This window comes from Rousettus aegyptiacus, unplaced genomic scaffold (genome assembly GCF_014176215.1).
Source record: "Rousettus aegyptiacus isolate mRouAeg1 unplaced genomic scaffold, mRouAeg1.p scaffold_m13_p_6, whole genome shotgun sequence".
NCBI classification, from domain to species: Eukaryota; Metazoa; Chordata; class Mammalia; order Chiroptera; family Pteropodidae; genus Rousettus; species Rousettus aegyptiacus.
In genome coordinates, this window is record NW_023416309.1 from 66,413,966 (window position 1) to 66,435,485 (window position 21,520).

At 36.1% G+C, this 21,520-nt stretch overlaps 2 protein-coding genes across 23 annotated transcripts in view; one reads left to right on the forward strand and one right to left on the reverse strand.

Annotated features, from left to right (window-relative positions):
• Nucleotides 1–8,017, reverse strand: part of NCOR1 (nuclear receptor corepressor 1) — a 171,474-nt gene extending 163,457 nt beyond the window's left edge. For 12 of the 20 annotated variants that reach the window (XM_016145126.2, XM_036223879.1, XM_036223877.1 and 9 more), the window contains exons 1-2: nt 7,830–8,016; nt 4,818–4,897 (exon numbers count right to left, since the gene is read on the reverse strand). The gene's annotated coding sequence lies outside the window, so the exon portion shown is untranslated. Of the gene's footprint in view, nt 1–4,817; nt 4,898–7,829 lie in introns of all 20 variants that reach the window. The other 8 variants (XM_036223873.1, XM_036223872.1, XM_036223871.1 and 5 more) reach the window with 4 other exon arrangements.
• Nucleotides 8,018–8,112: 95 nt separating this feature from the next.
• PIGL (phosphatidylinositol glycan anchor biosynthesis class L) overlaps nt 8,113–21,520 on the forward strand; it is a 67,167-nt gene continuing 53,759 nt past the window's right edge. For all 3 annotated transcript variants that reach the window (XM_036223880.1, XM_016145132.2, XM_016145131.2), the window contains exons 1-2: nt 8,113–9,389; nt 19,188–19,287. In XM_036223880.1, the coding sequence (XP_036079773.1) occupies nt 9,155–9,389; nt 19,188–19,287 (335 nt within the window). In that variant the 5' untranslated portion in view covers nt 8,113–9,154. The remainder of the gene's footprint in view (nt 9,390–19,187; nt 19,288–21,520) is intronic.

Genomic DNA, 21,520 nt, shown 5'->3' on the forward strand with positions numbered 1-21,520 from the left:
TATCTGTTGAAAAGAAATAAATGTGCAGAACTTAGATGAATTAGAGTTTTAAAATCTACTCAAGAACATAAGACTATTTGAAAAGATAGAAACTACATAAAGGTGTCAATTTTCCCCAAATTAACCTTTAAGTTCCATATTCTCAATTGATATTCAGTATTCTCCATAAAAATCTCAGCAAGATTTCTTTTTGAACCTCACAGAATGATTCTAAAGTTCATTCATCTAGAAAAATGCATAGACCAGAACTGTCAAAATCTGGGAGAAAAAAAAAAAGAGTAATGAAGAGGTGACTAACCCTACTGGTATTAAAATTATAAAACAATACTAAAGAATATGGTAATATATAAAAAAAAAATCAAGAGAACATAATAGATTAGATACAGCTCCAAGTGTATTTAAAATCAATGACGAAAGCTGCAAATCTGATCAGTAGGGCAAAGGAGAAATTATTCACTAAATGATACCGACACTTCTGGCTATTTGGTGGAAAAACATGCACACATATATCCCCCCAAAATATATCTCTAGCTCACTTCCTATCCCAGAAATAAATTCCAGATGGATTAAAAATCAGAAGTTAAAAAAGGAAAAGAAAAAATAAGTTATAAATATATTAAATTAAAATCTGGGGGCTTCCTTGTTTTAAAAATACAGAAAGGTATACAGTCAAAAATCTCTCAAAAAACACATGTTCTCCAGTCACTCAGTTTTCCTTCCCATAACAATCAACCTTAACAGTTTCTTGGGTTTCGTTTCAGAAATATCCTACAACATACAAGTAAATATGTATGTATTATTTTTCTTCTTTAAAACAAGCAGCAGCATACTCTACATAATATTCCTCAAGTTGCTTTTTCAGTTTAATAGATAGGTAGATATTTTAAATTTTAGAGTAAGGAAGGTCTTTCTAAGTAAAGCATGAAACCCAGAAGCCACATATAGACTATCAATGAAGAGAGCTAACATTTATTATTTACTTATTATGTGCCAGCCACTATGCTAAATATTATTTACATTTTCTCCATTCTACAAGTAAGAAAATTGAGGCTTAGAGAGGTTAAGTAATGTGCCCAAAGTCACACAGACAGCACAGTGCTGGGTTGGATACAACTGAATACATAATACTACAAAATAGATGGAGGGGGGGAATGTGCATACATATGAAAAAATGAATACCCTAATACGTAAAGAACTCTTCATATCAATCTGAAAAAGACCAATAAATCCATCAAAAAATAACGTGAGAACAAAACAGGCAATTTATAAAACACAACTCCCTTCATTAAAAATGTTCAATCTCAATAGTGACCGATAAGAGGCCAATTAGAATCACTTTTTTCCACTTCTTAAATTGTCAAAATGTTTAATTTATAATAATCTGGTGCTGGCCAGGGTTTAAGGTATACCAATATACTTGTGTCAATTTCAAATGTACATCATTCATGTAACAGTAACTCTGCTTTAGGAATCTATCCTACAAAGCTGCTCGTACAAGTACACAAATACACACACATACACACACACACACTACAAAACACTAGTAGCCATAAATTGATTAAACAAATTATGGTTATTTTTATAAGGAGAACACTATGTAGCTGTTAATGATAAAAGTAGCTCTAAATATACCAACACAGAACAGTAGTATACAAAGGAACAGTATAATATGATCCCATAATACAGAAAATTATATATGCACACAAAATATGTGAAAGAAAATGCAACACTTAGACTATATCTAGGAAGTGGTACTTTCAATTTCTTTATATGTTTCTATATTGTACTTCTGTAAATAATGTATTACAATAAATGAAAGTGAAGATTTTAAGATAATGTATCCTCCGTCACTTATTGAAATGATTTTGAGTGAATATAGAGTAACTTCTACCTCTCCCTTCCTGCTTTGTTCAGTTCCCTCTTCCCTTCCCTCCCTTCTTTTCTCTTCTCCCCATACATACACACATACACACACACACACAGTTAATAGACTATACTATACACTGAAAATCTCCTAGATAGCACAAATTCTGGTTTCATTCCAAATACATAAAACTAAATAAAAAAAACTTAATCAAAAGCAATATAAAGTTAAATGTCTTTGCACAAGAGTTCAAAGACATGATTACTATTTAAAACAAACATTTCAAAATTATACAAATCTATGTTATTGCCTAGGGACATGAACGGCCTAAAACAGATTACTCTGACTCTGAACTGTGTATGACAACAAAAATATCATGAGAAGAGTATCAATTAAATAAAAGTATGTGGGAATAAACATTCTGTGACCCTCGTAAAAAAAATCTGAGTTAAATTTTCCTAGAAAAAGGCAACCTCAATTTACTCTGGTTCAATATCAGTTTACATAAGAATAAAAAAAACAACAAAATAGCCCATTTTATTCCTCAAGGAGACAAAGGGTGGGGGCAGGGATCAAAATAATTTGGTAATCTTGACTGTTCTGTTGTGCATGACTAATCTACTTAAATATTCCATTTTTAATATAAAACTTACCAGTACTATTCTTTCAAAGGGATTCTATAATAATTCTATAAACCAACTATTCCATATTCCTAATTCACAATTTCTTACAAGCACTGAAACAACTCCATAAGTCTCTACATATAAATTAACACATTCTTGTTCTAATATTATCTAGAAATACAAAGTCTCAGGTGAACCAATCCTATGTTTAATTTTTCTCCCCAAAATCCTAGTAAAATGACAGAAACATTTTTTTTAAAAGATGTGCTTTGATAATTCACTGATTATGCACATTTTACCTAACATTGGTGAATTCCCACCTGTTTTTAATTTCCAAAAACTATTCACCATCAAGTTCCCACATGTATGTTAGTCAGCTTCTATAACCACCACACCAAATAACTCTTGCAGCTAGGCTCTTTTTTATAAATTCGACAAATTTCTACTATGCATTTCCTAGGTGCAGAGAGTTATTCTGAAAGTGGAGGCAAAGGAAGGATTTAAAAAATGACTGAGAATACAGACATGCTCACAATGGGATTATGATCTAATGGGGACTACATGAACACATACATAAGTAACTATGATATAGAGGTATATGTAAAGCATTAAGAATTTTCAGAATGAAAAATATATATCTTTGGAAAAGTGGAAATGAGAGAGAGACTTCCTGGATGAAGTGATATGTGATGAAACCCTCAAAAAAAATAGGCGGAATTTAGAAGTGGCAGACTTTGGAAGAGAAAGGCAGGGAAACAGTATTCCAGAAAAGCACAGTATGAGAAATATCAACCCTTCGTAATGCAACGCAAAATAGACATATTATTTATCAGCCCAAATGGCATAAAATATGCCCTGCTTCAGTATTCATGTGAGGATATCAGTTTAAAAAGAATATGCCTTTTCCTTTAAAATAAATTTTATGGTATGAATATATACAGAAAATATTATATATCAGCTTCTCAATGCAGCATTAAGAATACAGTTCATGTTTGTATTATTTATCTAAGCTCTTATATACTAACTGAAGTTACTCAGACTTAAAAAAAAATCCAGAAGTTTGAGAGTTAGTGAAGCAAGCAATAACCAATTTATAAAATAATTTAATCTACCTGTTTAGTTCTCACAGGTAACCACTGGCATAATAAAATTTCCTGTAAAACTTAAATTTCATGAAATGTCACTAGGTCCAGATATCTCAAAGACACTTCCATTTAATCACAGCAGATTAATAATTAAGCAAACTAATTCCTGTGATAATCTTATTACTGATGTAAATTGATACTAACTTAACTCAAACTATATTTTTATTGCAGAAATTTAAAGTTAGGAAATACCTTCAATTCAATATCTAAAATGAATAAATGACCTTTCATTCCCCATCCACCCTAATATTTAAGTAACTGTCAATCATTACAATGATTCATCCCGTGGATGACACAGTGTAATGGAATGAGCACTACAATGGATGTCAGAAGATTGGATTCCACCAGTACCCAATTACAACAATTTAGGCAAATCATTTCTGTGACCCTCAGTTTATTCACTGGTAAACAAGACTACAGATGGTATTCTCAGGAACCAACTTACATTTGTATGACTTACAACTTTTTCCTATTATATGATGGTGTGAAAGTAATGTGTTCAGTAGAAACCATAATTCGAATTTTAAATTTTGATCTTTTCCTGGGCTAGCGAGCTATATGCATGCAATACAATACTCTGTTGTAATTCTGGGCAGCAGCAATGAGCCGCAGTCAGGTACATGATCAAGAGAGTAAAGAGCTGATACATCATGCTGTCAGAGTATTTTGGATATTATGTTTTGTGTTTTTGCATCCCATCATGTCTACAAAATACTCATCTATTCTCCAGCTTCTGGTGAGAAGAGGAAGGCAATTTATTCAAGATGAAATTCAAAATAACCACCCAACTGTAAGTTAGTGTTAAGTGTTCTGAGCATGTTTAAGATAGGGCAAGGCCCTACCTTAAGGCCACAGTGTTTGACGCTACTTAGGTTAGGTGTACTCAGTGCATTTTCAACATATCATTTTTTTCAACTTAAAGATAGGTTTATCAGAACATAACCCCATCGAGAAGCATCTGTAGATAATTAAGAAGCATTTATAATCTATATACCTCTACATTCTATAATTCTATAAATTAGCATTTTATTTTAACTAATTTATATATTTTATACATTTACTTAATTTTTTTATTATGATAGATTTTTTTGAGATTTCTTTTACATAAAAGTAACAGCAGCAAACATGAAAGAATCAAACTAAAGAACTACATAGGAACATTAACATGGCTTTGTATAATCTCACCTTCAAATGCAAAGATGACCCAGAAAAAAAAGTAACTTGTCTCTGAAGACTATCCAAGAAATATTTGACCACACAAGCTTCTGGGATAGAAAAAAATGGTATTAGAACAGTAAAAACGTTCAAGAACACCACCACACAAGAATACCAAAATATAAAACAGATGCTCTATATACAGTTATTGCTACATGACAAGCTTTTCACAGCTTTTCAGTACTCCTAGTAAGTCCTGATAGAAAAAAACAAAATGTTTTCTTAACCATCTATATACATAAATGTACGTTTGCATTCTCAAACTTGAAAACAAAATATCAGGCAATCTACAGACGGAGTTATTTGTGCACATATTGATCTGCTCAATTTTATACCTTTATAGCATTTAGCAATGTGCCCTGAACATAAAGGCACTTACCAGTGGTCAAACAAGTGAATGAACTATATACATGAATCTCTAACAAACAAATCCACACATGATAAATTATAATAAACTTTTACTACTTCTTTGCACTATATTCTAGTAAAATCCAACATCTGAAGTAAAAGAACAAATGAGAGTAACTAAATATCAGAGACCTGTATCACTTTCAGGCATCAACAAGAATTTGAAATTGCAATTAAGACAGATTACAAAATACAATTAAAACTGAATAACAAAACACAAAAAAACTGAGTGACAATAGCCTGACACTTACCTATGTCATCCTCTGGTCTATTCAAAGGCCTTTGCTTCCAAGAACGGATAGCAATAGCAAGAAAATCTTACTACTTCACAAATTTAAATAAATAAATAAATAAACTAGACTGATCTAAATATACCTAGCCTTGGAACAAACTTTTACTTAATTAAATTAAAGAAACCTAAGTTAATTTCAAGCATTTTTTTTTTTTAATTACGTGGGCAGGACAAACGCATAAGTTTTACTGTATGATTAAATTCAACAAGACATCCAACTAAAATATATACATTCTTTAGAGACCATGGAGAGAATCACAGCTATATAGCTATGTCACAGCAGACAAGTATATTCAGGTAAGTTGTAATGTAAATATATTTTTCTAATTAGAATACAATGTTTATTCATTCAACAAATATTTGCAGTGGTAATATCCAACACAGAAAATAAAATCCTACATGATGCCTTAAATGTACAGATAAAATCAGAGATCTACCCTGCCCTCAAGAGGAGATAAAACAGGTAAACACCAAAAAAAAAAAAAAAAAACAAAGTAGAAAGTGTAAATGCCATGAGATGTCCAAATAAAGCATTTTATAAGTGCTGAGGGAGCTGTTACTACCTCACAGAAATATAACCCTTCCAACCTGTTTAATTTCAGAACTATTAACTCTCTTAGGCTCACAACAGCTAACCCCAACAGAGCAGATGTTTTTCTACTATCACAGGCTAGGAAACTGAAGCATAGATAGGTTGATCATGTTCCAAACGTCACATAGTTAAAGGAAGAATCAGGACTCTTAGAATTATATTTTCTCTGGGGAAGTAGTTCAACATATGGCAAGGCTTTTGTAAAAGGAAAGAGCGTTTTATTTTGGTATTGCAAGTAATCACATCCTTATGTATGCATGTCCATATTATATAAACGTGTGTTAACCTTGCTTTCCATTAACAAGTGTGCTTAAAGCACGGCAAACCAATCGTGTACTATAAATATTAAAATAACTAAATAAACTTACACTGGATTTTAACACAATGAGACAATATTTCTTTTTCCAACAACTTGTGGTTATTTCTTCCGTAATTTTACCCACGTCTAAATAAATTCTAAAAATGGTCTCCTGAGCCCAAGTAAATTGGGCTTTTGGTTCATCCAATAAATATCTTTATGAAAAGGTACATCAAAACAGTTTCGAAAATCCATTAAAAATTAAATAATGCCATCAACTCTTCAGTTATCCAAGGACAATCACGAGTGACTCATGAGCAACAGCTAATGATCCATATCTGGTGAACGAATGAATGAATGTTTGTAGGTATTTTAAAATCCCCCGCCTGCAACTTTTTGCACAATGTTCCCCACCTCCCAACATTGCCTCACCCGGTGCACACAAGAAATGTAAATTTCAACATAATTAGGATAAGATTAAGGAAACAAATCTGATGCAGGTGAATACACTAATCCCCCAAATTAGAATTACCCAAACCATACTCTACAAGGTTAATTCTGTTGAAGAGGCACTGAGGCATGCAACATCGGTAAAAGAAAAAACAAACAAAAAAACAAACTGCTATTTCCTAAGAAAACACCGTTCATAAATATCACTTATTCCTATCCACACCTTTAAAACACGACTATTCTTAATGCAGTTAATTCGAAGAATTCAAATACAGCCTCCACTCCAGTAAAACTAATTTCTCAATTATAGTTCCTCTAATCCCTCTCCCACCAAAAAACTCTCCGACTTCGCACATTAAAACACCAATAATAAAAGGCAGAAAATACAGGCTTCATATCTTTGTCATCTCCACCTCTTCCCACACTTCGCCATTACTCTCCGGAGTGGTTTGATTAAAAAGGTGAACTAGTTTGTTCCTCTCGCACTTGTCCATGGCTGTCACCCTCGCTAACCCTTTCTACACTCCCAACACGGTTACCAACTCCGCTTCAGAGTGAGCCAAGGCCAGCCACCTGTGCGGGCCCCACCCGGGGTTTCCAGGCCCGCTCTGCCTCCCTCGGTCGGCCCTGCCGGTTCCGCACGCCCCCTTCCCCACGGGACACTTCTCTGTTGGCACTGGCCTGGCCGCAGCCCATTCTTCCTCCCAACTCCATAAGCCTCCACTACTCGCCCAACCTGGGCTTCCCGCCTGGCCCGACTTGTCCAGGGCGGCCGAGGGGAAGAAGCCGGATGGCTGGGGCGGGTCCCGACCCGCCAGGCCCGTGACGGCCCTTTCCCGGCCGTGAAGCCGCGCCTGCGGCGTGTGCCCTGAGAGCTCTCGGAGGCACCCCGACCGAGCGAGGGCCCAGAGGCCGGGGCTTTGGGTGCCGGGGCCTACTCACCGGGAGCTGGCGGAGCGTGGTAGCCGGCGCGCCCCGAGCCTGAGGAGCGGGACACGGCCCCGGCGCGCGTCCCCACCTCGGGACCTCGGTCGGCGCGGCGAGCCGGGCGCTCACTACAGCCACCGCCGTCGCGGTTGCGGCTCCATCGCCACCTTGGCCGCCATCTTGCTTCAACCCCTTTCCCTCCCCCCCCAGCCCCGGCGGCCGCGGCTTAGGCCTCTCCAGCGCCAGCTCCTCCTCCTTCCGGAAGGTTGGGGGATCGACTCCCTCCGCTGGCCGAGCGCAGCTGCTAACACGGTCGAGTTTCCTGGGTCACCCCACGCCTTATCCCTTCACGTCTCCCTGCGGCCTGGAAGCGCCAGTCCCTTCAGGCGGAGGTAGCGCTGAGCCTGGCCGGACTCAGTGCGCTGCCATTGCGTGCCCAAGCTGGGTCGCCCACCTCTAGCTGGCCGACTTCCCAGCGCTAGGGGCCTTCCCTCAAGCGTGGGAAAGGGAAGGACACAAGGCCATGCCTCGGCCACTGGGACCCCTCAGCGACGCAACGCGGCTTGGTGGGATGGCGGCGACCTCCAAACGTGCCGGGGCTGCAGGAAGGGAAGTTGGTTCCCACGTGGGAGCGGGAGGGGTGGACGTCGACCTACCCAAGATATTTTCCAAGGCTCCGGCTGTAATTCGTTCCAAGACTTCGCTGAAATGCAGGCAGAGCCTGTCCAAGATGTCAATCCTTAATCTAAAGTCACTCCTCAAAGGAGCCTGTGGCCCTTACGACTACATAGTAAGCTTTCAGCCTTACTCTTCTAATGAAATGACTGGACGGTCCATCGTAATGGCACACTTTTCTTTAAAGAAGCCACCACTCCACAAAATCAAGAAAAAACAAAGTTGGCGTTCATCCGGATAAGGGGCTGTCTAACCGTGTAATTAGGAGAAAGTCCTAGATTTTAAGAAATGAGTTATAAAACGATGAAGAAAGGAGGGAACCCGTACACAATATTTGTGCGTTTATTTTAAAACGCTTTCCTTTAAATCCATTGCACTGTGAGGGCAAGGGTAGAAAATTGGACGGGAAGCAGTTCAGTTTAGCTCTGAAACCTAGCTGGCATGCACCTCGTAAATGCTGCATAGAGAGAAGTCGATAAAGAAGTTGGGAGGCGTCAGTGTAAAACCACAGCAGGAACGCAACGTTTAAAGGCTCAAGCCATTGGAGCAGGTTGACAGAACGGATTTAAACTCGGAACGGAATTTCCTCGAGTGCAGTTTTCTTGCCGGAGTCTGGGTCAGCTGCACCTTTCCCTATCGTGCATGCGCAGTGCCACTTACAAAACATGGAAGCGGTGTGTATTCTATGTTTAGCTGTGGTGATCATAATATGGGGCTTCTTCTGGGTTTGGGACCCCTCAGAACGAATGAAGAGTCAGGAGCAGGCTGGCCTCTTGGGAGGCGGAAGCCGTACCCTCATGGTGATCGCGCATCCGGACGATGAAGCCATGTTCTTTGCTCCCACGGTGCTAGGCTTGGCCCGCCTGAGGCACCGTGTGTTCCTGCTCTGCTTCTCTGCAGGTAGGAGACTGCTGGAAGGGCGTTGGGAGCGGGAGCTATGAAGGAAGGGTATTTAGATGCTAACCTATCTCAGTCGACTTTCCCCCAAAGGATTCTCAGTTGTAGAGAGTTAAGTGAATGCATCAAAGGTCCCTTCTCTGGACTCTTCACGGAAAATTGGTGGCTCCAGCCTAGGGACTGTAGCACAGCTTACTGGGTAGGTTGCGGGAGCTTTCCAGCTTGTGTACTCCACTCTCTGCTGGCAAGATTGAGAAGCACAAAAAAAAACTGCTCACATTTGACTCCAATACCTACATTTCCGTTGGGAACTGCAACTGTGCTCTGTAGAATCTTGTATTTGCAGAAGGACCAAAAATAATCTTAACATAGTACACCCAACAATCTAAGCTGTATCGTGCTAGCTCAACTCTTAAAGCCTTAGTTCTAAAGGTAGCAAAGGACCTTCCTGCTGCTTTTAAAATCTGTTTTGTGCTGAAAAGATGTATATGTCAAATTGAAGAGGAGTAGGATCCTTAGACTAGAAAATAACTTTATAGGGAATTTTATAGTTAAACACCACCTAACTTTCAGTGAAGGCACCTTTCAAAAAATAAGTCCTTTACCGTACAGGAAAAGATAGAATGAAAAAACAAAAATTGACCATGATAAAGGATTATGGTGATGATGGCTCGAGTGTATAAATGAAGTAATTGACTGTACATATACAATCGGTGAATTTTATGGTACCTAAAATTATACCTCAGTAAAGCTGTTTTTAACAAATATGACCATGATCTCTTTTCTTTGGTTGTGTGTCATTCCATTTCTTTTTCTATACAGATTCTTTTCAAAGAATCACTTTTTATACAATTTTATATTTTCACTGAACGATATTTTTTCATTCATTTAGCAAATCCTTACTAAAAATTTATGTGAAGTACATATTATTAGAATGGCCAAAATCCACAACATTGACAACACCAAATGCTAGTAAGGATATGCAACAGCACAGGAACTCTCATTTATCAATGGTAGGAATTCAAAATGGTTCCGCCTCTTTGGTGGAAGGCAGTTAGCATGGCAGTTGCTTACATACTTGAACATACTTTTACCAAACCATCCAGCATTTGCCCTACTTTGTATTTACCCAAAGGAATTTAAAACATGTCCCCACAAAAAATGCATGCAGGCATTTATAGCAGCTTTATCCATACAAAACTTGGAAGCAGTTAAGATGTCCTTCAGTAAGTGACTGGATAAATAAATCAGTGCATCCAGGCAATAGAATATTAATCAGTGCTAAAGAGAAATGCACTATCAAGACATGAAAAAGGCATAAAGGAAAAACTAAGTGTGTATTACCAAATGAAGCCAATATGAAAAGGTTACATACTGTATGATTCCAATGACATATGCTCTGGAAAATGCAAAACTAGGGAAGCAGTAAAAACAGTGATTTGCAGAAGCCGAGGTGGGAGGAAAGATGAATAGGTGGAGCACAGGGGATTTTTCAGGGCAGTGAAAATACTCTGTATAAAATTATAATGATGGATGTATGTCATTGTACATTGTCCAAACCCAGAGAATGTACAACACCAGGAGTGAATGCTAATGTGACCTATGGGCTTTAGGTAATAATGATGCAGGGTCATCAAGCATAACAAATATACCATTCTCGGGGGGAATGTTGATAATGGGAAAGGGGATATGTGTGGGGACCGGGGATAAACAAGAAAATCTCTGTACCTTCCCTTCAGTCTTGCCGTGAACCTAAAACTGCTCTACAAAAATAAAATTTTAATTCTAAAAATTTTTAATTGAAAAAACATGTGCTAGACCTTGTTTTATGCTTCAGGAATAAAACAGTGAAAACAAGCTTGGCGAGGACTATGTCCTTGTGAAACTTTTAATTTAAACATTAGTAATATTTAGGTATATAGCCTTTTAAATGGTTTCAGAGATAAACCTTAATTTAGTCATCCCTTATTGTATGTGTATTTAAGAGTGGGGCTTTTTTCCCAGTTTGTTTCTATTACAATAACAGTGAACATCTTTATGTATTTCATTAGGACTGATTTTTAAATTTAGCTACTTTAGGGCTTTTCATGCGAATTACATTCCCAGAAACATCAATTTACATTCTCCCTCAATATTCTCCCACTCTCTGTCTCAATATACCTCTCTAGCATTGACTAGTATGTTTTTATACTATTTCTTGAGTTAATTAACACTTTTTTTACTCAAAATCATTTGTTGCTGGTAAGATTAAACCATTTTTGTATTTATTGAGAATTTGTGTCTAAGCACTTTTCTTAGTTTGTGCTATGAAAGATATCAATTGCAAATGGATGCAGTTGAAGTCCTCAATTTTTTTTGTTTGCTTTTCATTTTATGTTTCATACTACAAATATAGGAGTCAAATTATTAGCAAATTTGTTTCGAGATCTGCAAGAGAAGCCTCAGTTTTATTTACAAAGTATAGTACTGAGTTCTTTAGTATCTCATTTTTTTAACAGGTTGAGAGAATAAATCACGATTGTTTCAAATTTTAAAAAGTATGCCCTTGGCACATATTAAACACTCAGTATCTTTAATGTTGTCTTTCATTATTTCCTCTGAATCCAATTTTCCATTTAAATAGTTCTCGCTTATAAATAATAAAATTATTTTTTAAATCCCTAGTTTATTCAAACCTGTGGATTAACATTACACTGCTGACTTCTTCTAATATGAAAAATGGGAAGATAATAATCTGAGATACATTATAATGAAAGCTGTAATGGTGTGATAGAGAGTACTATGGACACAAAATTAAGAAAAACCTGGATTCTTTTTTCAGAGGTTTGAATTAAGGAAAATTCTCCAAAGGTTTCCTATTGAGCTGGTCTTTAAAAATAGGACTAGGTATATAGGAAATGGGGCAAGTCATTCTAGACAATAGTAAAAGTATCAATTAGGTCTTAGACTTGTGTCATTGATTCATTCTAACTATAGCTCCAGTTTTAAGGGATAGGGGGAAGCAGGAATAAATACAGTATTTTATTATTAGTGGCTCATTTAATCTCAGCAGTCCTATAATAGGTATTTAATAACATATAAAACATTATAATATATAAAACATACACATAAAATTTCTATTCCCATTTTACAAATATGGAAACTGAATCATGAAGAAGTTAAAGTAACTTGACCAAAGTGGAGGAGCCAGAACCCTGTGGCTCTTTCCTGTTCTAACTATGCCAGTATAAAAACAATCAGTCTGTACCCAATCTGCCTCTCATTGTCTGATATGCTGTGTCAGTTGAAATAACTATTTTGATTTCCAGCATATGTTCCAAGAAACACTAATTCATCAAACTGCTATTTAAAAAAAAAAAAAAAAATGCCTTGGCTGACAAGTTTGGGGAAATTAGCCAGATGTGCTATCCCTAATTAGAGGTTCAGGGTCCTTATTAGAATGTCAACATCTTTGAGAAGCCTTGCTGTAAAAAATTCTATTTAACTTTATTTAGTCCAGCATTTCTCCCAATCTACATAACCTGTTAATATACACATGAAAGAAAGCTATAGTAAATAGTAGGATGTTACTGAATACATTTGTTGAATGATTAACACAACCAGTTCTGTGTTTTAGTAAGCTCGTTCTAGTGGCAATATGGAGAATGGTTTGAAGGGAAAGATTAGAATCAGGAAAACCAATTTAGCTTATCTTTTCCCCTCCAGACTGCAATGCCAGCCCTCATATATCAGATTTTCATGTATTTCTGACATCCCTGTGCTAATATCATGCTGTCTTAGTTACTGTAGCTTTTATAGCAGTCTGTGACTTTATGGTGTTTCCTCGTTTGTATTAGCCTTTAATGTCTATTTTAATGCCTGCTAATAGTTTTATAATAAGAGTCTTACATATGTACTATTGAGATGATTATTTTGTCCCTTAATCTTTTTCTTATATCTAGAGATTCTTTTTGCAAATATTATTGTCTCTTGCTGCTTTCTCATAGTTTGATATTCTCTTTCTTTAAATATATTAAGCGCTTATATCTGTCCTAATAATCACGATTTCTACAGTCTCTGTCTAATTCTTCTCTTTGAATAACTCATTCTGACTTGTTTCTATGTGTATTTTGTGATTTTTTTTTAATTGTAAGCACATTTCGTGGAACCATATTTGTTATAATATTTTGGTGATTTATATTTGCTTCATCTAAGCAACAAAAGGCACTACGGTAGATAACTCTAAACTAAAATTTTAGATTAAGATTTGTCAGTACCCAGACTTACTGTAAATTCCAAACATTAAGTGCATTAGTTGTCTAATGCTGTACAACAAATATCTCAAAACTTAGTGGCTTTAAACAGTAATGCTACTTTATCTCTCATGGTTTTAGACAGCACAGTTGTCTCTGCCCCATGATATTTAGCACTTCAGCTGTAGTATCCCAAAGCTGGGAACTAGACTCACCTGACTTAGCTAGAGATGTCAGCCAGAACATCCACGTCTAGTCCACCTATAGTAAATCCACATAGCCTGGGCTTCCTCACAACCTAGTGGCTGTGTTTCTGAGAGACAGCCTGTGCTAGGGGTAGGCCATATTGCCTTGGAAATCATGCAGTATCACTTCCACTGCATTCTATTTGTCAATGCAGTCTCAAGTCACATTCAGATTCAAGGAAACAAATAGACTTCACCTCTTTATAGGGAGCAGCAAGGTTCTAGAAGTACATGTGGGACTAGAAATACTGCTGTAGCTATTTTTGGTAAATATAGTGTGCCACACCAAGCAAAGGTCAGTTTATTTAACAATTCTTAGGGGATGACATTTCTCTTACTTTCCTTTCTACTAGAACCATGTCTGAGAAAGAGATGTGGCCCCACCATTTCTGTTTAAGGTAGGTTTTTTCTTATTCTCCCATTGTAGGTGTTGCCTTTTGAAGGTCCAGTCAGTATAGAGATCTCCTTATTTGTGTTCAAGGTTTGTCTCGTACCCTGACTTTAGGCCACCAGGCATAGGCTGATACTCAGGGTGCCTGACTTCAGCTCTACCTTAATTGTCTGGATTTGTACTTACCTATTGTTTAAGATCTCCAAAGATAGCCCTTACTTTTTGGATAATTCAGCCATACATTCTAAAACATGTTTGCCTTTTATTTTACATGATCAGGTACTCAATGCTGAAGGTCTCTCCAGCATGATTCTCCATCTGATTCACTGTATTCCCTAAAACAGAACTTATCAGGTTATTTTTAATAATGATTTTTAATCATGAATAATTCTTCAAAGTTTTCCTCATTGAAATATATTTATTTAGATCCAGAGTCAAAATGTTAATCTCATCTGACTCTTTTCATTCTAAAGAAATATCTTAGGTATTGACTATATCCTATTAAGAATGGAATAAATTAGTAATATTTAACAATACGAATTGTTTCTTTAAGGGAGCTATAAAACTAGAACATGACTCAAAGGTTACATGTTTGTGATCCTATTTGTAAATTTATATATAAACATTTAGGTACTTTCCTCTAAAGTTTAAGTTGATAGGATTTCCATATGATCATAGGCATAGGCATCCAATGACTAACTGAAAACAATGCCTGTTCATACTGTAGATACCGAACTGGGAAGTTAACTGTTTATAAGAATATTTTGTATTTCTGAGCATATATTTACTTACCTTTTTTTTAATAATTAAACTTAGAATTTATATGCCAGGTAATTGGAAATACTTGTAACAGCTTGTTGCAATGAGCTGCACACTGTTCTAATGTAGTACATACTTCTGATTTCATCTGATACAAATATACTTGTCATATATTCAGAAAAAGACACTTTCCTGTATGTTTGGCCTTGTTAATGACTTTGTAAGTCACAGGTCAGAAAAACTAACAAAAAAGTATTTTCATTAGTAAAAGTCAATAAACTTTTCAAAAATAATGAAAAAATACAGTACATACTTATAAGCATATGTATATTGGTTACTAATAGCATGTGACGGTGTTTTTTAATCTTTATAAAAATCGTTTTACTAATTTTAAAGGCAATTTCTGTTTTACAGTGGTGTCTCATAACTGAAAGATTTTTCCTCAATGCGAATCTAATTTTAAAAATATTTTTACTGTGATAAAATATAAATAACATAAAATTTACCATTTTAGCCATTTTTAAATATTCAATTCAGTGAGTGGCACTAAGTACATTCACAATAGTGTATAATCATCATCACTATCTTCTTCCAGAACTTTGTCATCATCCCAAGCAGAATTCCACCTATTAAGCAATAACTCCCCATTCCTTCCTCTCCCCGTTCCCTGGCATCCATTATACTTTCTGTCTCTGAATATGACTATTCGTATAAGAGGAATCATTACAATAATTGTCCTTTTATGTCTAATTTTAATTAGCATAATGTTTTTAGAGTTCATGTTATGGCATATATCAGAACTTCATTCCTTTTTAAGCTGAGTAATACCCCATTGTGTGTATGTACCACATTTTGCTTATCCATGCATCTGTTTATGGACGCTTGGGTTGTTTCCATCTTTTGGCTTTGTGACTAATGCTGCTATGAATACAAGTATACAAGTATCTGTTTGAGTACATTTTCAATTTTGGAGCATGTACACCTAGGAGTAGAATTGCTGAGTTACATAATAGTTCTACATTTAAATTTTTGATGAATCTCCAAGCCGTTTTCCACAGCAGCTGCACCATTTTGTTTCCACCAACAATGCATGAGGGTTCTAATTTCTCCACATCATCACCTACACTTATAATTTTACATTTGTTTATTTTTTATTTTTTAACTATAGCCATTCTAGTGAGCATGAAATGCCTTGCATTTTCCTAATGACAAATGATATTGAGCATCTTTTCATGTGCTTATTGGCCATCTATCTTTAGAGAAATGTCTATTTGGGTAATTTTTCCCTTTTTTAATTCTAGTTTCATTTTTAAATCATGATTTCTCCAACTGGGTTCCTTGGACACTTCCTTGGAAGAGAGTCCAGCTCTTTTTGTTTCAGCTTCCTTTGAGGAAACCAGGCCTTTTGGCTTCATTACTACTACTTCCTTTTATCTCTCCAACTTAAGATTGGTAGTTACTTCTTGCTGTTGCTAATATTTGGGTCATTTCACTATTCCTTGTTTGGCCCTTAAATCTTCCATCAGTTATGTATCGGATTCTTTTAATTAAATTCCTAAACCGATATAAATATTTGATAAGGTTTCTGTTTTCCTGGATAGACTCTAACAGAACCTAAACTTCCTCATTTTAGAGTTTAGAAACTGTTGACCTTTTTTTCTTCCAAATACATTTTATAATTAACTTGGTCATGTTCAAGGAGAAAACTTGCTGGTATTCCCGAAACCCAGAAAATTTAGGAATTTCTTCAGATTCATGAAGTTAGTAGAAGGCCAAGTATCAAGACCATAGTGCTTTGATTCTCGATTCACTTCTCATTTTAAATTAAAACTTCCAAGGTAGGAAACTGGGTAACTAAAGAAGTTGGGGAGGGTTTGTTTGGTTTTTGTTTGTTTGTTTGTTTGTTTTGCTATATATAGCTTTGTTCTTTTGATTTTTACATAAATAAATGTCTTACCTATAGAATTAATGAACTTAAAATCTTTAAAATAAAATGTACCTTTATTCATGTGGTATATAAATGTAGGTCTTTACAAAGTGACTTCAATTTGTATTAAATACCATGCTTGCTAGTTATTACTGAGTAGTATTAGTTATCACAAAACAGAAGACTTCACTAAGCATACCATTCGTACCATTTATACACATATACACAATGTAGTTATGTAAGTAAATCTACATTTAATCCCATTTGTTTTGTTTTCTAGAATAATGATCTCCAAACATTTTTTGGCCACATTTTCCTATTGGTAAAAACTTTTGATCATATATTCCCATTATATGTACTGTATATTTATTTATAATTAAGTACGGGGACAACTGAACTAATGTGTACATTATAAAACATTAACAAAAGTTGGCATCTATAAAAGACAAGGTAAACAAGATAAGTTCTAAGGCTTTTTATCCACCCCAACAGATTATGTTGTGCCTCCTGGAGGTGCAACCATTCTACTTGGATGCTGTTTAAGAGTGTTTCGGTTAAGAGCTGCTGACGAATCTCAGACATTGAATCTATTGAAGTACCTACATGTTCACCAACTTAGTGAAAATTAAATATTTAAAGTGATCTCTGACTTCAACTCTCTAATCTATTTTAAATTCCTTAATTTAAATGCAAAGCAATAAAACCAGCTCCATAAACATGTCAGCTTCAATTCTAAGCTGTTTCTCACAACCATAATCAGTCTGATTTGCATAGCCTCTGAATTTAGGAATCGTGTCACTGGTGTAGACTCTTTATCACCAAAGATCAAATAAACTTGACACAAAATGGGAGAGGGATTTGAGAGGAACCTAAAATACTAATACTCACAAAATTGACTAATTTCTATCTGACTAAATGTTAAAAAAAAAAAAATGTTAAAAAAATTGTGATGACAATACAAAATTAAGTTGTCTGGAATCTTTTTCAGGGTTAGTCCCTTTGTTAGATACAGTGTAATGACTGTCTTCTATCTGGGTTTAAACAGTTCAAAACTGGCACTGGAGCAACCCCTGACAAAGTTGAAAAGTTTCACATGGAGTTTTTCTTTGAATTATCTGAAACAGTAAGTGGAGCCTCTCTTTGTTCAGTGCTTCAGGGGTGCCTACACTGTGCTGGACAGCAGGATGATACAAAGTCGAATGAGACTGATTTTTAAGGTCTATGACATTTAGGAATTAATAATTCAGTCATGGAGAAAAGCTCATATAAGCAGAATACTAAAAATGATTACTTGCCAGGGAAAATAGGATAAGGCTTCCCAAAGGGAAGGCCATTTGATCTGGACAGTGAAGACAAGAAGAGGCGGGGGAAGGTAAAGATAAAGAAATCAAGGAAAGAGAAAAGTAACACTGAGTACCAAACTGGGTGGATATGTATTATCTCACGTGATCCTCAGGAAAGCCTATGAGATGGCCATTATTCCCACTTTACTGTGACTCAAGCAAGTTAAATAACTAGCACAAATCATACATGCGTAGTTTAATTAAGCAGTGCATTAACTAGACAATTGCTCATAAGTGCAATTAAGTGGTACCAAAATTTCACTCTGTATTATTCATAAGGATACAGAAGAGTTGTACTTACCAGAACTATTCTTAGGAAATATAGTATATATGTTGGGGAAATAAAATGTAAACTATTTGGGGTACTGATGTGGTCAAGGTCCCCTAAAGGCATGCTGGGATAATCGGTTGCTAAACTCTTCAAAGGAGAATATTTTCCTGAATTTTTTCTGCACAATTTCCTGTAATACTGAGGAACCTCTTCTTTAAATAAAATTTTAGCAGATATTTTAAGGATTATCAATTTAAAGGGGCTCAAATTAATAATGTGCTCAGGTACCCACATTTGTTCTGAGTGGTTATAGAAAAGTTAATCCTAAATCTGCTTAACTCCGAAGCCGGTGCTCTTGGCAATGTACAACGTCACCTGTAGCTTGCAACTAAAATGCAGACAGGCAGACAGATGGACAGAGAGATATAGAGATGGGAAAGATTGTGCTGCTAGTAGTCTTCTCACACAAGTATCTGACTATGACCTTATTTTATGTTGTATTTTCTTCAACTTTTTATCATAACTGCAAATTTTTTAGGTAGTTTAAATCCTTTAGGTAACAAGATGAGGTAAGAATGAGTAAACTGATAGCTTTCACTGTTAAATCTTCCACCGTATATTTGTTATCCTTAGGAAATTACTACAATCAAGGGGAGATTCGTAAGAAAGAACTTTTGCAGAGCTGTGATGTTTTGGGGATTCCACCCTCCAGTGTAATGATTATTGACAACAGGTAATTCATCTGTATTAATGATTTGATTAAGAACACACCTAGTGTTTTACCATTAACTGTGTTGGCTGCTGGTTATGAAAGATATTCTTTATCATGTTAACCATTGCTGTTTGGAATTTATGTTCATCGTGTTAGACTCGGGGTGGTGAACTCCTGTTCATTTCACTCCCCTACAAAGAGTTAAGGAGAAAGTTTCAATTTATTCTCAGTTTTACATAGCTTAGGGTAAACTATTGGCATCGTGATGGAGGAATTTCTTGTCTATGCCAGTGGGTTTTGTAATGCTTTAAAAAGCACAAATCTAGAGCCAGACTGCCCAGACTAAAACCTCAGCTCTATCAGGTTATTAACTGTGTAACCTAGGCAAGTTACTTAATCTGTGTTCCTAAACTTCCTCCTCTATCCCTTAAATGATAGTTTTTAGTCAATTTGTGAAATAAATCATTTGCTCATTTATTATCAAAGATGATGTACTTCTCTTTTATTCTGTGGTTATACGTTGTAATTTGTTTTCTCACTATTCATTTAAGAATAATATTAATGGGCTTCCCTGCTCAGGCACACCATTTGCACACAGACTTCTGCCTGTGCAGTGTCTGCTTCGGCCCAGCAGAGCAAGATCTGAATTGTGAAACTATAGTCAAACCAAAGATCTTGGCTCAGTTATCAAGATCTTTACTCTCCTCATGTCTTAATTTATTATATTTGTTACATATCCTGAAGATCATGCAGCTTCAGTAACATCCCATACTTGTGAAATGCTACTGTAGAGGGGTAGTAAACTTGTTAAGAATAAATATTTCAGAAAGCCAGTTTAATGGTGCAAGGAAATCATGTATATTAGTCTACTCAGGCTACCGCCATAGACTGGATGGCGTTACCAACAGAAGATTCATTTTCTCACAGTTCTGTTGGCTGGAAATCCCAGGACAAGGTCCAGCAGGGTCAATTTCTGGAGAGGATTTGCTTCTTGACTTGCAGTTGGCTGTCTTCTCGCTGTATGCTCACATACAGGGTAGAGAGATAAATTTCTCTTTTCTTATAAGGCCATCCTAAGTCCTAAGTCCTAAGTATTAGTGTCCTACCATTATGACCTCACTTAATCTTAATTAGTTCCTAATGACCCTATCTCCAATATTGGGGGTTAGGGCTTCGACACATGGATTTTGGGAGGATGCAATTCAGTCCTTAGTATCACACAACCTTTAGTCTTTCAGCCTCTCACTTCATAACCCAGAAATAGCAGAGTCTTGGAATCTTTAGGTTATTTAGATGAGTCAAAGAGAAGAATGAAGAGTAGGAAAGGAAAGGAAAGTTTTATGGAGGGCCTACACATAATAAGAGTACATATTTATTGAACCATTATTGTCAGTACCCAAAACCATACTAAATATAGGATCTTACTTAATCCTCAAAACAATCCAATTACTTTTCTCATGTAATAGATAAGAAACTGAGGCATAGTTAGAGGTTGAGTAATTTGCCCAGTGTCATCTGGCTCCAGAGCCTATGCTTTAACTACTAAATTTTTTGCCTACTTCATGCCTGACACATACTTCACAAAGGTTATCTCATTTAATTCTTTGACTAACTGTGCCAGATAGGTTTTATTATCGCTTTTGGTTCATATGAAGAGACTAGAGCTCAGAAAGATTGAGAGAATCTGTGAGATCACACATTTAATAAATGGCAGTGCTAGGATTAAGAAAACAGAAAGGAAGACAGAATTGATTCCTGGCTTTCTGCAGGAAAGTAGGTCATTGTATTTGAAAGACAAATGTGTGTTTAGGAGTACATTTAATTGATACTGTGTATGACCAATTTTTTTCTTCCATTGTTTTGAATTTCATTGCTGGATTTCAGGGAAACATTTAGCCAGAGAAGTTCACCCATGTAAACCGCTTACCTAATCACTTAAACAGGGGAAAAGTTTCAGTTCTCAAGAAAAGAAGGCAAAATTTCAGTCATTAGACAACTAAATGGATACTTTTAGCAGCTCTACCCAGTACCTTAATACCCATGGGTTCTGTTAATTTAATCAGTTGTATGATATTAAAAATGCATGTTGTTAACAGATATTAAATGCCTGGAATGGGCAAGGCACAGTGCTAGATATTGAAGAAAGAGAACAGTTCGAGATATAGAAGCTGAATAATAGGTGCTGGCATGACAGTCATCACTGCTGCATTTGTGGAAAGCTGTTTCATTGTGCAAATGCTCAAATTCAGGACTA